This window comes from Phalaenopsis equestris, unplaced genomic scaffold (assembly GCF_001263595.1).
Source record: "Phalaenopsis equestris unplaced genomic scaffold, ASM126359v1 Scaffold000237, whole genome shotgun sequence".
Lineage (NCBI taxonomy): Eukaryota > Viridiplantae > Streptophyta > Magnoliopsida > Asparagales > Orchidaceae > Phalaenopsis > Phalaenopsis equestris.
The window spans coordinates 84,310-101,626 of record NW_018164679.1 but is presented as its reverse complement, the minus strand read 5'-3'; the positions used below and the strand labels follow the sequence as shown (position 1 = coordinate 101,626).

Sequence of the window (17,317 nt, the reverse complement as noted above, 5' to 3'; positions counted from 1 at the left end):
GGTGTTTGTGGTGATGTTGTGTCATGGTTGTTTATGGGATTGTTGTTAGTCGTGATGTTGGTGGTGTTATTAGTGGCGACGTTGGTGTTCGTGGTTTGCTACGATGTTTCACTTTAGTTGGTTTTTCAAGATATGGCTTTTTTGACATTTTATTTTTCATCTGCTTTGCATTTATGTTGCTTAGTGATTTTTCTTGTTAGTATCATCATGGTAAAGACAAATGAAACTAGTTCGTCTGCCATGTAGGATCAATATGCCAAACTTATCTTTTGCGATCTTGGCATTAGGAAATAAACCATGATCTTTGTCTTAAAGAGGTGGCATTAGGAAATAAACCAACTACCTATTTTAATACGATCTTGGCATTAGGAAATAAACCAACTACCTATTTTAATAATAAGGGTTAACAAAATATAATGAAGTTCAAGGAACACACATGAAGGGAATATGACCAGATAAAATTGAAAAATAAATGTGATCAATCAAAGAAGAACTGAAAAATATGGAAAGAGTTGAAATGTGGTTCCACTGGCTTGGATTGGGACCCTATAAAGCGAATTATAGATGTTTCCAAAGAATGGTGGGCCGAGAGATTAGATGTGAGAATTTATGTTGCATGAATTCTCTTACCAATTATAAACTTCTTCAATTACATCAACAAATGAATAATCCATTATTTTATAGGTGGTTCCAAATGATAAAAAGTTTAAGTTGAAAGGTTTCATCCTCGAGCTTAAAGAAAGGTTAGCTTATATGTTTCGTGGAGTCTTTGCCATGAGCGGCCATGCAATGACGCCTAGCGAGACATGGTTTGTTGGCATAGCCGAGCATGTGGATGTCGAGCTAACTTCTAGTTCAAATGAAGCCTCCAACCTAACGTTAATGAAGTTGAATTTTCCAGTCGTTCTAAGCATCCAAGGGTTGAGAAAAAGTGTTATTTTTATTAGAAATCAAATATTACAGTTAGTTTTTTCATGCATTAATGACCCTGATACTTCACAAGCAACTTCAATTCAATAAGTTATGTGAATTCTAGAAGCAACTCTAGAAATTTATGAGGATATGTCATTGTATTTATTCTCTATGAAGTTGCTTGAAGACCCGACTCAGAGAGAATTCTTCATGAAAATGATTCTTCACCATAGGGTAATTATTTACATTATTTTCATGAGAACAGTGACACTTGAGGGTCATTTCTACTTGTTAGACAATTTATATTTATTTTTTTTGGAAACTGTTTATGTTGTTTGGATATTTATTTTTAACTTTGACACTAGTAATGCTACTTTGGATATCTGTTTTTCTTCGAGCACTTTGTTATTTTGCTTTTTTCAAGTTTATTTATTATTTTTGTTTGTTTGGGTAATGTTTTGAAAGAAGCTAATTATATTGAATCTTACATGTCGTGGCTCAATGTTCAGTGAATAAGATGGACGCACATAGAGAGAGATGCAAAAGATGAATTGTAGTTACAGTTTGTTTGATGTATGAGTACAAAAACTTATACATAGCTTGATCTCCTTGCATGACATATTCATACTTTGGTGATTAATGGGTTAGAGAGATGCTTTTAGGGCACCCAACGAGATTCATTAATATGTTATGTATGACACCATCCATATTCATCGATATCTTGGATGAACTACACAGGAATCATGGACTTCATGGCTCCTCCAAGATGAATTCCAAAGAGGTGTTAGCAATAACCCTTTACATTTTATCACATAATGAATATATGAGAGATCATGAAGCAATTTTAACACTCATCAGAAACAATCAGTAGATACTTTTCAATTGATTTGAATGCTCTAGCCAGTTTATCATCAAAAGTTATCATGCCAGACAACCCAACATTTGAAAGGACTTCCATAGAGATTGCACATGACCCGTGATTTATATTATCTTTCAAGGTAATTCTTTTTATACATTAATTCTAGAAGTCAATTAAATACATTATTTTTTATACCCTTATTAGTTTTAATAAAATTTTATTAGAGCAATCGATGAAATACATGTGGATGCATGTGTCGAATAATGAAAATATCACATTCATTGGGCGATGTGGATCACCAACAAAAAATGTAATGATTGTATGTGATTTCAACATGTACCTTACTTTTGTTATGATTGATCGGAAATACAGTGCACACGACAATCGTATATTCAAATTTGTCACAAGAAATAAGAATTACAGCTTTTCTCACCCACTCCAAGTTTGTTTCACCATAAACCCTAATTAGATATATTTTCAATGTAATACTAATTATTGTTTTTGTGACAGATAATCGTTATTTGGTCAATGTTAGATATCTTTTACAAAGAGGGTATCCAAAGTCATTTTCGAATACCAAATATCACATTCTCGACTTTGAAGGGGCTAATAATGTCGTTCATGGTAGGAAATAAATGTTTAACAAGAGATACTCATTCTTACGCGGTCTTATTGAAAAAACATTTAGAGTGTGGAAGAAAAAATGAGTCATACTGTTGGATATGCCGACATATCTGTTTTCTAAGAAAGTGCAAATTGTGGTGGTCACCATGACTCTCCACAACTATATACGACAACATCCCTTGTGCAGTGACGATGCTTTCAGCATGGTTGATGAGGATCATTAACATGTCTCTACTGAAGCAATTGAAAATCGCCTAAGACAATCTTCATCACAGTGAGAGGATGAATTACCTGAGAGTTGCACCTAGGATGGGGAAGGTGCATAGGAGATGATAAAGCTAAGAGAGCGGATTATAGATGTCATTGTTGGTTGTTGAATGAACCAATTATATTTTTTTATAGCTACTTTATTTTCAATGTTGGGTGAAAACTTTTATTGTTTATTATATTGATGTCTTATCCAATTATCTATATTTTGAATATTAATTCTATTTCTCGCTCTTTTGCATGTATTCTTCCCCACTTAAATGACCGATGAGGCAACTGTATATAAATTTTATTGCATGTTTTTTTATTAGTTTTGGAGGTCTATGATGTGACATTCGATCTTAAGGGTTCTTCTGAATAACCTATATGTCACTATTAGTACTTGTCACATGTGAAATTCCAATTGAGGGAACCAAGTCCCACTTCATTTTCTGTTATATTGCTTTTGAGATTCTTTTAGATGACCCCTTTTTGGTGATATATATACGTGACACACAAGAGCTCGGTACTACGTGGCTTAAAGACACCAAGGGACTTTTTTTAAAAGTTATGTTATCTTCTTGTAGTGATAGATTCATTGGTTTATATATTGTGTTCTCTAAGACCTCACACCTGCATAAAACTTTAATTGATTACTTTTATTATTCATTTTCACGATATTGCACCCAAATGTCTTTGTTTTGTGGTTTTAAGCCTTCAGAAAAGATGAGCTCGAGGCTGTTCAACACCTCTAAAGCTTTGTACTGCTGCTGCAGACTACAATGTTCCAGGTTTACTTCACGACAACAACATAGCTGCCAGAGACTATTTTACAGCTGTTCGAAGAGAAGAGCAGAATGTTGTAACTTCTTTAGGTGAGCGGATGGGTTGGAGAATTCCACTGCCAATAGTGGTTAGGCGTGGAGAGTTTCATTGGAGGATGAATTATCTCTTGACACATTAATCAAGTGAATTTTAAAAATAATATTATTATATTATTAATTGTTATGTTAATAGCTAAAAGTTTTTTTTTAAATTTTGATTGTCGTGCTACTAACTGTTTAATGAGGTGTCTATTTTTATTTTATAATGTTCAAACCGTATATTTGTTTTCAAGTATGGAATGTGCTAGTATGAATAGTTCTGTTATAAACAACACTACAGTACAAAGACAAAAATATCATTTGTTCAGAAATAGCCGTGCTATAGCTATTTCAAAATAAAAAAAAAACAGAAATTCAGCTTATCTACAGCAGCTTCCTGCCATAGTTGCTGCACAACAACTTTTATAGTACAAAGACAAAAATATTATTTGTTCAGAAACAGCCGTGCTATAGCTATTTCAAAAATAAAAAAAACAGAAATTCAGCTTATCTACAACAGCTTCCTGCCATAGTTGCTGCACAACAACTTTTAAATAAGATGCAACTGCTCCAAACAGAGGCATTGCTAATCCTGCTTAATGTTCCTCAACTTAACTCTTTCAAAGGCATCATTAACTTGGTTGAGTATTTTATTAGATTTAGGGCCATAGTCGCTCTACCAAGTATTTAATAACTATATGCATTGCATACCACAAAGGTTGGGATATACTACCTCAAACTATTAAAAATAAACACCTTTTGAGTTCAATTGAGAGCTTATAATGTTTTTTTCTTATGAACATTTTATGAATACTTTATGAATGCTTTATATATTAAACTTCAATGATATTTTTATATAATGACTTGTCACGTAAAAAATTAAAAATAAATAATTTATTATTATTGAAGCTTGATTTGTTGGCATGGGAATTTAATGTACTCTTAATAGTTTGGCATTTAATTTTGATTTAATTCATGAACACTTTTAACATGCTTGATTTTTGCTTCTAAGAGATTTCTATTGAACAAATTAAATTGCATATATATCAAATTATATGATAACATTAGCCTAGTTCAAATGATGTTTGAGATAATGACAAGTATAATAGATAGTTATGGTTATAAGTTTAATAACAAGCGATTAACTTCCTAAGAAGGAAATGAATGAAATCGCTTATAGAAGGGTGAACTCTCAATATGAGTTTACCAATATACTTGAGCTCTCGAGTAAGGATGACATTAGTCAAAAGAACATAATACACATTGAGAAAGCTGAATTCTTATGTTAATTTATCAAGGATGGTATAATTCTTGGGAGCAGGTTTTTGAGAATGCTCGCATCAAGGGATAAATGGAGCTAGGCAAGTTTTGACTAAATTTGATCATGAAGAAAAACCTCTTAATAATAATTTATAAAATGTGACAACTTCCCTAACAATAAAGTTGTTAGTTGATCAAAAGAGGTTACTAGAAAAAACATCTTGGGATAAGTTGTCGAGAGTAATTACTTCTCAAGAAATAAATTTATCCATTTTGAATCATAAAAGCTTACTAAGAAAGAAAATTCAAAGGATAAGTTTTTGAGCGAGAAAAGTTCAGAAGGAAGGTCATTAAGAAGGGATGACCTCTTAGGAGGGAATAATGTTAGCTAATGGGTGATTAGAATAAGTTATTTAAATGAAGTGCTTAAAATGAATCAATAAAATAGAGTTTCTCAAATTCAATTTAACTATATATCACATGGGTGTAAATTTTAATTTTATCATGCAAATCACCTTATTTATGTATGTGTATATCAAGAATGTGCCAGAGTAGATCTTGAGGAGATGCAATGGTCTAGAAATAAGAAAATACAACAAAGGAGGACTCAACGACAAGAGACCAAGAGTCTCATTTATCTCATTGAGGGTGCGTTTAGGGTGATCATGCGGCGGTGGTGTGGTGTCGCACCTCAATTTTTTCTATTTGATAAACTATTTTTTATCTACGTTCTAAAAAAATGCTGCTAAAAGCTATGATTTCCCACCATTTATGGCTACTTACGTTAGCTTCTAGAAAGTTGTAGTCTGACTTTTTCATTTTTTTTTTTTATTAGCAACAACAAATTTTTCTCAAATAGCTCCAAACCAACTTCTTCAATCTTCAAACAACTGCAAATATTCCAAATAGTCCTTGAATGCAGTCATCCAGGCAAAAGGATGAATGCTAGCCTAGCTAAAATAATGATCTGAGTTTGAATCGATCGGACTAGAGCAAGACAAATATTCCAAATAGTCCTTGAATGCAGTCATCCGGGCAAAAGGATGAATGCTAGCCTACCTAAAAGAATGATCTGAGTTTGAATCGATCGGACTAGAGCAAGATAAACAAGCATCCGTGCTAACAGCTACCAGAAGGCCAAGGAAAAGCATGACCTACCTCTCGGTAGATCTACCCCAAGAAAAGAATCCAGTTCATCGGCATGACGAATAGTCCCATGGACATTCATGAGGTTCTTCATCAGGGCCAAAGAATTGATAACACAATAGAGCCTCACAATCATCACAATTGACTCCCTCTTCAAATAATAGGCTATCTATTTTGTTGCAATGATTTACAATCTACTCGATAGGCTAGACTCGTTCTACCGACATGAGTTTTTCATCCAAGGATCGAGATCCAACAGACACACTAGATAGATCAACTTACAAAGTTTAGTGGACCAAGTCAGTCATGCTGACCCGAAGTTAATCAAGATCAGTCGACTGATTGTACTGACTCAACCTAGTCGACCAAATCAGTCTTATTGAGCCAAAGTCGTGCTAGCCTAATGGACTGAGCCATATGACAACCGAGTAATAGACTCATTAATGTAAAATATCTAGAATGCCCTGTAAAACCCCATTAAAGTAGAGGCAGAAATGTAATATCACATATTGTACCATTTATTCTATAAATAAAGAGATCAATTTATGTGAAAAGGAATAATACACACGACGTATTATTGTTCATTTATTGTGCACCCCTCTCTGTCAATCTATTTCTATTTCTCATTTCTTATGATTTATTCTCTTGAGATGTGTTTCACGGTGGTGAATCTATATTTGTCTTGTGAGGCATGCCCTAGGATCGGAGCAGTAGAAACCTTGGGGGAGAAGTGTAGAGTCTGAGAAGAAGAAAGAATGAATGAGTACATACAGACTTCCCACGTGGAGGCAAATAGGGCATTCCCTGACTATGTAACGCATTTATATATTGTAACTTTGGTTACAAAAGAGAGAGAAGGGGAGAGAGAGATCTCTCTATAAGGGTGGATCTTAAGAAGAGTCTAAAGAGGCCAAACTCTAGAGGAAAAAAGTCTCTCATACATGCAATAGAATCCTTATTTATAGAAGATAAAGGGCCAAAATGTAAAAAAATACATGTTTGCCCTTGCTTTAATAGGATTGTTACAGAACATTATTGTCTTTTGTCATGTCTTTTCATATTTGTAGATTTTGGCATCTACATGGATCTTTTGGTCTGTAGGTCCTCGAGTCAGTCAACTATCTTATCAGGATATCAGTTGGCCTTTTCTCTGAGAAGCTGATCAGCTTTGAGATCCATAGTCGGTCGCCCTTATGGTAGTTGGTCGGCTTGCTTGTTCTTTGGTGATTTCTGGAGATCTTTGGGGGAGATTTTGAAAGAGCCTCACATTGATGCCTGTGAGATTTCAGGGGGTATTAGACCTTTGTCTGGTCGTTGGTGTGGATGTCTATTTCTAGTCGGCCTGGATGAACTTTTGATTTTCTGGCTTCCCTTCGGTCTTCTCGCTGCCCTCTGATCGTCTAGTAGACCTCCAATTGTTTGGCAGCCCTCCGGTCGTTTGATAGCCCTTGAGTTGTCTGGCTGACCTGCGGTTGTCTGACAAACCTCCGATTTTCTGACAGACCTTGGATTGTCTGAAAGACCTTCGATCATTTGACATACCTTTGGTAATCTTCCAACAGACCTTTGGTGGTCTTCTTGTAGCCCTTTAGTCATCTAACAAACCTTCTGACGTCTGATAGCCCTCCGATTATTTAGTAGATCTTTGGTTGTTTGACAACCCGTCGATCATCTGTCATCTAGCAGACCTTCAGTAATGTTAGATATGTTTAGGATCAACATGAGCACATATTTAGTGTACAAATTAAGTTCCCAAATTCTTTTACTTTTTAGAGAAGAAGTTGCGATAAGAATGAGATTTTCTTAAAGAAAAAATGTGATCATATTTTTCATTTACTCACTAATGATAACTACTCGGTTTTGACATCTTTTTGCACTCAGTATTTTTGGCTTCGAGCTGGTCTCATAATGTTTTCTATCAACTATCATGGCTTGAATGTTTGTTATTCAGTCTTTTAATCAATTGAGCTAATCTTTCAGTCATCTAACTAACTTTCAATCGGCTGACTGACCCTGAGTCAACCACATCTATCACTATGAAAATATCTTTATTTTGCTCTTTTTGCATGTAAGATAATGCATAAAAAAAAATTAGTAACTTTCTCGAATAGGAAATAAAGTGAAGGTTTTGGTTGTTTTTCGCATTTATTTTAGCATTTTACCTCTACTGCAATTTTTTTTTTTTTTGTGATAATTGCTTGGTGATGAGTGTTGGTTTTATTTGATAACTTGGACCTTCAGAAATATGGTTGGTCATTATTTGATATGTCACTACTCAACACAAGTCTTACGCGGCTTGTCTCTTTTACTTGGTCCAATTTGTTGCCTCGGTTAGCCCACAACTCTCACCAGGACTTCGGTGGATCTTGTCGATGCCTTCGCAGTGATAATCGAGAATTGTTACTGGGGTGATTTTCACTGTATCCTTCATGGAGCTTGTCTCTAATAGGCAGTAAACCATCTCTAGTGCTACGTTTATGTTGAGCTTTGTGACTGACTTTTTGATGCTTCGCGTTGTGGGTTAGATATGCTGTTAGGATGCCGATCATATGTTTATAACGTCAATGTAGTCACTTTTATTATTTTATGGTATTGTTGTCAGACTCGCATCTTACATTTTTCAATTTCTTAGTTGCATGATCGAATTATCGACTAGAATGGGACTCACATTTCGTTAGGATTTAGGCTGATCTTGTCGCTGCCTTTGTGGGGGTAACCGTCGAGACTCGCTATTAGGGTGATTTGCGTCGTACTCTTTGTGAAGCTTGTCGCTACTGGGCAGGGAACCACTTCTAGAGCTTTATCTAATCTAAGCTTCAAGACTAAGAGTTACGATGTGGGAGTGTTGTGGCCTATTTAGTTGACCAGACCTCTTTGAGGATGCTATTGGTATTGCTTCTTTGATTTAAGTCCCCCAAATGTCAAATGGACTAGGGTTAGAGAAATTTGTGTCATAACATAAGATAAGTTTTAAAATAATACTACATTTACTTGTTGGGCAAGGTGTCAGCCACCTGAAATTGTCCAAGCAATACATAGGTATGGTTGGTCGGTTGTTTTGACTGTTGGCCCGCTATCCATTTTGTGATACTCGCCTTCTAGCCAAAGCCCTTAGGAAGACAATATAAATGACATTTTGGGCTCTGGATTTGTTGTTAGATGAACTTCTTAGTGGGATCCTTGTTAAGAAGGTCTCTGAGGTGCATTTCTTCTCATTGGTCTCGCTTCCTTTCTTATTAGCAGCATGCTTCATGCTCACTGCAATTTTTATGATGTTGAATCTAGATTTGTCTTGTGAGGCATACTCAAGGATCAAATTGATATGTAGCTTGAGGGAGAAGTGAGAGAGAGACAAAAAAGAAAAAACGAATGAAAGAGCATGTAGAGACTTGCCACGTATGAGAAAACGAAGTATTTGCGAGCTCTGTAACCTGTTTTATATATTATAACAGAGGGTTACAAAAGACAGAAAAGGAGAAAGATTTCCCCCTACAAGAGTGGGTCTAGAGAGGAGACTAAAGAGGTCGAAGCCTAGAGAGGCAAAAAGTTACACATACATGCTTTGGACCTCCTATTTATAGAAGAAAAAGGGTCAAGTATATATTTGTCCTTACTTTAATAAGGGCGTTATAAAACATTATTGTCTTTTTTCGTGCATTTTGTATTTGTAACAAATTTTAGAATCTTTTTTTGTACTTGGACATTTTGGTCGGCAGGTCTTCGAGTCGGTTGGTTATCTTATCTGGAAATCGGTTGCCATTGCTCTTGAAAGCCTGCCAGCTTCGAGAGCAGGCTTTCGAGAGCGGGTAGTCAGTTGGCCTTTAGGTAGCCAATCAGCTTGCTTGTTTATTGGCGATTTTTGAAGATCTTTGGGGGAGTTTTTGAGGGAGTCTCACATTGATACTTGTGAAATTCTAAGGGTACTGGACCTTTGTCGGATTCTCTTTCGGTTGGCTGGCAGACCTACATCATCTAGCAGCCCTCTGGTCTCCTAATTGACTTCCGGTCATCTAACTGACCTTCGGTCTTTTTCTGGCAAACCTCCCATAGACCTCCGGTCATCTTGCAACCCTCCCAAAGACCTCCGGTCATCTTGCAACCCTTTGATTGTATGACAACCTTTTAGTCATGTTACAGACCTGCGGTCATCTGGCAGACTCGGTACCATTAGACCTCTTTAGAGTCGTATAGACACATTTTTAAAATATAGATTCAATATAATGAAAATATATTTTTGACTCTTTAAAAATAAAAATAGTGTTACTATGTAATGCCCCGAAATTAGGAATAAAAGCCCCCGTGTCGGTCTACTTTGCTTCGACCAAACCGAAACCGTCTCCGCTTCGCGCCGTTCGTCGTCATCTATGCCGCCATTCTGGTTCGCCGCCGGCGATCCAGTTTCCATGCCGTTTGCCACAGTCCTTGAGCTTGATCGCTGCGCATTCTTTACCCTCTCACTCTGCCCCCATCATCGACGTGCCGCCGCAAAAGCCCTCGTCTTCGCTCGTTTCCCCTCGGCGCGCCACCTTCACCCTTCCCTACTCCGCTCCCGCCGCTTTTACTCCGCATTCGTCTCTTCCGCCGGTGGTAACCAATTGGATTCCAACAAGCACAAACCTGTGACAATTGAGGCATTCTCTTTTCCTTCAATCATTGCGTTCTCTTCTTCCTTATTTTCCTACAGGAGTTGGTATTAGGGTTGTGATTTGGGTTATATACAGGCGGCGGAGGCATTGATCATCGAGCCGGAGCAGCAGAAGGATGGAGGCCAACTACGTAAGCGAGTGTTTTCCGGGCTCGCTATTGGGATTGGAGGTGGCGGCGTTGTGGTGGCTGGAGGGTGGGTTTTCACTGCTGTTGTGGCTGTTGCTGTATTTGCTGCTGCTCGTGAGTACTTCGAGCTGGTGAGAAGCCAGGGGATCGCTGCCGGGATGACGCCGCCTCCCAGATATGTGTCAAGAACTTGCTCGGTTATCTGTGCTTTGATGCCTGTGCTCACAGCGTCAGTTTCTGGTTTCTATATAATGACATGCAATAGCAAAAAAAAAAAAAAAAAAAAAAAAAAAATATTAACCACAATATATGAACCATTTTGTAAATTTTCCAAATACTTTTGAAGTGCCTTATTGATATAGCAATGGTAAAGTTAGCAATGAAATTCGAGCGTTTGAGGGCTAATACGAAATTAATTTAAAAATATAAATTTTTTTAACAAGTTTTTGCATAATATAAGGAGAACTGAACTTTTGGTAGCTGCAATTTGTGAAACTGTTATTTTTGAATTTCAGTTTATAAAAACTAGGTAAATCATTCTATTTAAGGTTCATAAACATAAACAAGATGCTTACTCAATAGACAATTGGGAAGTCAGCACTGCATTACATATTTGGAGGCAATTGATGAATATAAGGGTTTGATTGGGGCAATTATTATTTTATGTAATGTTAGTTTTAAAATTTTTATAGGAAAACATTTTGCTAAAGCGGTTGTTGTTGTTTGGAAATCTATTTATCAGGTTGTTCTATTTAAATAGAAATTTAAATGTTGTTGTTTAGGTTTTTATGCTACTATTGCATCTGTATTAATAACATAGATGCCTTTATGCTCATTAATGCTCATAAAGCAATGTTAATAATAACCAAAATTACTTTTTTTTTGAAATAGAAAGCCAAAAATTTGATAAATTTGATAATTCAAAAATATTTACAACTTAATGAAAATATAGTTTTTAAATTTTATTTTTCAGTAGTAAATGATTTAAAATATGTAATTTTGCCTTTCCCTCAAAATTAATTCAATGTTCAAGAAAAGCTAGTAATTTGAATTTAAAAAGTAAGCTCGCATTGAAACATTAATTTGGAATTTGAGGAAATGATATGAATATTATTGCCACACCTTGCTCCATGTACAAAAGGATTCTCTATTATTGTTGTCATAAAAAATTTGAGTCCTTGAAATGCGTCACTAGAGTTTAAGTTGTGTTGATAAGACACTACTATTGGAGATTCGAGTTGAAACTATAAGGAAGGTGTTGGACCTTTTTTTTTGTCATCATTAGAGCATCTCAAGGGAGAGAAAGAGAGGGATGGGTGTCTGTGGAGGTGCTGATAGAGTTTTTAGTAGAGCTTTGAGTCATAAACATAAGAGGAGCTATACGAGAAAGCTAGGGCATAATTGATTTATATCCCATACAATTTTGGTGAAAACATATAACTAAAATTTTATCGAAAAAATTAGACACAATGAATGACAGTTCTAAAATGCTCAAGTGGTAAGACTCATTTCTCGCTTTTCATAATTTTCTCAGAATTTGAGAGCTAAACAAATCAATATAAGATTGTTGCATTGTTTCATAAAACTATGCAGGTAAATGATGTCTGAAATAGACCTTCAAATTTTAATTGTGATTGATTTGAAACACATGTCTACATGAATAAAGAGTTATCTTTCATTCTCATCTTGTCAATTTTGGTTGGGCGATATAATATGCTCCCAAAAGGCAAAAGTGTGATATTTCGCAGAACTACTGATAAATTTTGTATATTTTTGTTGCAAATAAGAGCTCGAATTCATTCATATTTTCAAAAATATCTAATTAAAAATATAGAATGGGCATGTTTATAAATGAAGTGATTTATTGGCATATGGATTGGTTGGATATGTATCACATAGCCACCAAATGGACTGCACTTCTCCATACATCCTACTAATAATATTTGCTGTTGGTGTATAATTTCCTTTTGCAAGTTCCCCCAATTGGTGTCTTTCAAAATATTTCTTCTTAATGTTTTTTCTCTATCAAATTTCTAGGTATTTTGGTCACATAGATGTATCTGTGACATCTTCTGCATTCTTAGTTGCAATGGCGTTGATTTGTCAGAGAGCAATTCCTCGATTTTCTCAACTAAGTAGTACCATGTTTGGATTGTTCTATTGTGCATATCTTCCTTGTTTCTGGGTTAAGCTTCGTTGTGGTCTGGCGGCCCCTGCATTGCATACAGGTAAGTTTTTATGCTTTCACGTTGATCTATTTTTATTAAATGGAATAATGGCTCAGTTAATTTCTATTGTTGTTTTATTAATTGTTAAAATGTTTGATTTGTTAATAATACTAATAATAATAATAATAATATATTATTATTATTAGTATTATTATTATTATTAAATCAAACATTTTAACAATTAAATTACATGTAAATGCTAAGATAAACTGTAGAACAAAGCAACACATAATACCTATAAAGAAGCGTGCACCAAAGCACCATAAGAAGCCACAAACATCAAATATCAAAAAATAAAAAAAATCAACCGCGAGTATTCATAGCATTAGTTGTACTAATAAGTTCATCGTTTAAAGGCTCCTAAAGTCTCAAACAAACACAAGATCTTTAGAATTTGAGATTGTGATAAACTAGCCGATCCACCCTTACAATCCAACCAAAAAAGTTTTTATTTATAAATAACTAGAACAATAAAATAAAATACATTAAGATATCTAACAAAGCAAGCTTTTATTTATAAGAAAAACTTACAAGTTGAAAGTTGGAAGCTCACTTTGGAAGCACCAATCACACTCTTACTAAATACTACATCACAAACTTAATCTACTTCGGAGGGCAAAAGACACCTATTTATAATGCAAATTAATGGGCTAAACTTCAAAAACACAAATTTTTTATTTATAAAAGGTCATAAGAAAGAATCATTTGATATGAAACGAAATGAAAACAAATAAAGAAAAAGAAAGGAAATCATTTGCTTTTAGAATAGCCTCGATTGACATATGTTGACATTAGGCATCTTCTTTTTACAAACCAATGGAATTTTCTTATATAAAGTAAGCTTGGCTCTCACTTTCATTTTTTAAGTTAGTTTATCATATATTCCATTATAATAAGTGCTTCCTTAAATTGGGAGTTAGCATTTTCATATTCCTTTGATGAATTTTCTTTAGCTAAGATCTACTTATGTTTATTTTTAATGAAATTTTCTTTACCGATTGCTCTAGATGTTATCTCTTATGTTAACTATTTCATATATGCTCATTTTCTCTTTCCTTAATCTTAAGCTTTATATATAATCATAACTAAATGTATTTTCTTAATTTAATCACTATCCTCTTTGAAAGACTTCTAGATTTTATATAATTATAATATGCCTCAATAATATTTTTTTTTCCCACTCTTTAAATGCTATTTTTTTCTTTTATTACTTTCCGTACCATCTCACTATATCACTAAGTCTCTTAACTGATGCACAATCTATTTGTTTCTACATTCTACGATGTACCATGATCGTTCTAATGAAAATAGTCATCTTATCACAATTTTGGTTTTGCTCGGTTAATGAATTCCAATTGACCTCTCGTAGCATATTATTGTGAAAGTCATTAAGCTTTTCATCTTTGAAATTCTAGCATCTTTTAATGAAAATTTTATTTGTTTCTAAAGTTTTTTTATATTCTTTTTACATTCATAACTGTTATTATTTTTTGTGTGGTCAGATATAATCTCATCAATGTTTTCATTCTTTTCAAGTAAATGGAAGTCTATTTGTGATTAAGTAGCTCCACTTTTGAAAGTTATTAAGTGCACTTCTCATTGCTTAAAACTGTATTTATTATTATAAGATTATAGGCTATTACAAAATCTAGCTTGTCCTATTACATTTTTATTTATTTATTCGTTTCATTCATTGATCCTTTCACATCCTATCTTATTAGAGCGTAATATTTACTCAAATTAAGCCAAATAAATCCCCTTTCTTCCTGTAACCAAATAACTTTATCATATTTTCTTACTTTACATTTGCTTATCTTTATTTTAAATCTACCAAATGGTTTAACCGGTTTGCTTAGCTGACTTGGTTGAGCTAGCTTAACTTATGCCCTTACCAAACATTTCTAAGTGAGTATTTGTGATCATCTTTTGTTTTTGTTTTTATTTTGTTTTGTTTGTGTTTTATATGAAATAAAAATATATTTGATATCTTATATATGTTGTTTATGCATGCATGCATGCATACATATATATATATATATATATAATTTTTTTTTTGAGAAAACCCAAGGACTAATATATTAAAAGAAAATAAAGATACATATAGATTGTATCAGAGGGCCCAAGCATGACACCCTACCCACACGGTAAACACCACATGCAAATGGTTCCAGATAAAAAAAAATACAGAAAAATACATGAGAGCCTCAAAACCGAAAGTGTCAAAACACGTAGTATCAGAGTAGCTAGAGAACGACCAAATTTTGCTCTGCCTCTGTCTCTAGTTCTAGGAAGGAGTCAGCTAACAAATTGGTAAGATGAGTACCATTGCCAGTAGTAACCAATATATCGTCCAATAAATTTCTGAGCTCAAGTCGACCTCCATTCTTTTTCTTCCTCCTGGAATAGACTTGACATTCTTCATCCGAAGACTGATTCATCTGATCAGTGAATTAATTTAAAGTGTGTCAGACATGTGTAGATTGTTGAACATCGGAAGCGTCTACTTGTTGTACCGACTGATCTTTTATTGGATCAAATGAGCACTCTCGTGTGTCTTGTCATGTAAGTGAGTCTTCTTCAATAACAATGAGTGAACAACAACAAAGCCTTAATCCCAGTACTAGTAGTATGAGAAGATGTTTCATGAGATTCCAGGGTACCATGCTTCTATCCATCAGCTGGAAAAGAATGTTCAAAAGAGGGAGCATCTAGGGGTAGTACGGCTTGGGTATGTTGTTTTTCATCTGAGACAATAAGGGTTTGAATAGGAGGGTGATCAGAAAATTTCTCATCAAGATCAGTGTCTGCGGTGTTGGAAAGAGGGTCGGGTTGCACCTCCTCAGCAGGGATGGTAGGTGGCAAGACGTCCACCCCCAATCCAGTATGAATAAATTTTTGAACAGGTTGCTGATTTTTAGCAATATCCAACCTTAGATGAGGATGCAAACGATAACAAATAGTAGAAGTGTGACCAAACATACTACAATGAGAGCAATAATGAGGGTGTGGTTCTATTTCAACATTTTGCTAATACCGTTGTGAGTCGATCCATTCCATACCTCATCTGGAGCTAGTTGGGTGATATCTCTCTCAACTAACACACAAGCCACAGAGAGTCTGGTGACAACAAGCGTAGGACTATCAACCTTGAGAGGCTTACCGTAAGCAGTTGCTAAAGATTAGAGAATTTCTAAGTTAAACACGTGTAGTTTTAACCCTAGAAACTTTATCCAAACAGGAATGATATGAGACTCCGCTTTTGGATCAAAGTCGACAGTCCACTTCAGGATTTTCATAAAACGGTTGTCAACCTTGCTTACCTTTCGAGAAAAAAATATGAGTGTAATCCGCATCGTGAGATAGTTGAATAAGTATATGTCGACCGTCAAGTAAGCCAATATTCCAACTACCCGATAGCTTTATAGCATCAAAATCTTTCCGAATGATCTCAAGTTTAGGGTGACCATAAATAGATTTCCCAGCTAGAGCAAAATGCCAAGAAGACGCAAAAGTATTAGTTTCAACCTCAGAGAGAAAAAAGAGCAGGCTTTTTATTTTTTTACCAAGCTTTTTAATGAAAATGTAATTACCAGCACCTTGAAGAGCCTTGTGAAAGGATTGTGGAACAATACAGGATTTACCGATACCAAAACCAGGCTCAAAACCTGAAATAAGGGCTTGAGTAAGATTAAGATTGTCGCCGGCAAGGGCAGTTACATAGGAACGGAGCGTCGATGTCATCTCCACCAGGCAAGATGACCACGACCAGAGTCTGGAGCGGCGTGGAGAGCCGCATCAATCTGCGACCCGAGGAAGGAGACGAAGTGCGAGGACAAATGACGTAACCAAACCTTGTATTAGGAACGAAAGATGACGTTTTGCGAGCTTTCTGCAAACGCCGACGAGGCAATCAGAAAAGGAGAAGGAAAAGGAAAAGGAAAAGGCTGGGTGCGAGCGGACAGACGTCGTTGTTGTTTTCGGATAATGCGACCAGACAGACGTCGTCGGGCTGGAGAGACGACCTGCTGTTGACCTCATTTTTGAGGTCATTTCTTTTTCTAGGATTTAGCTCTAGGAATTCCTACTGACCATCCTAGAAAAACTAGAATTGAGACCCACCCTTTTAGAAATTCCAGCCACTTCCTATTTTTCTTTGATGTCTAACATTTATGGCACAAGACCATCATCTTATGAACGAGCAGTTATGGGCTATTTTGTGAAGACTCAAGGGAAAAGTTCCCAATAGGACTTCAAGCTTTAGGAAAACATCGTCACGATTTTTTCGTCATATACACACACAAAATACACAAAATTCACAAAATTGCACGAAATCGAACTTCAATAAGCCTAAATGACGGATGAAAATGCGAACTTCTCCGGATGACCTCCGATGACAAATTGGACTG

At 35.3% G+C, this 17,317-nt stretch overlaps 1 protein-coding gene across 3 annotated transcripts in view; it reads left to right on the top strand.

Moving 5' to 3' along the window:
- The first annotated feature begins 10,192 nt into the window (after window positions 1–10,192).
- LOC110023961 (phosphatidate cytidylyltransferase 4, chloroplastic-like) overlaps window positions 10,193–17,317 on the top strand; it is a 59,946-nt gene continuing 52,821 nt past the window's right edge. For all 3 annotated transcript variants that reach the window (XR_002293949.1, XR_002293950.1, XM_020723634.1), the window contains exons 1-3: window positions 10,193–10,541; window positions 10,632–10,912; window positions 12,721–12,911. Coding sequence is in view for 1 of the 3 variants with exons in the window: in XM_020723634.1 (XP_020579293.1) it covers window positions 10,275–10,541; window positions 10,632–10,912; window positions 12,721–12,911 (739 nt within the window). In the remaining 2 variants the exon portion in view is untranslated. The remainder of the gene's footprint in view (window positions 10,542–10,631; window positions 10,913–12,720; window positions 12,912–17,317) is intronic.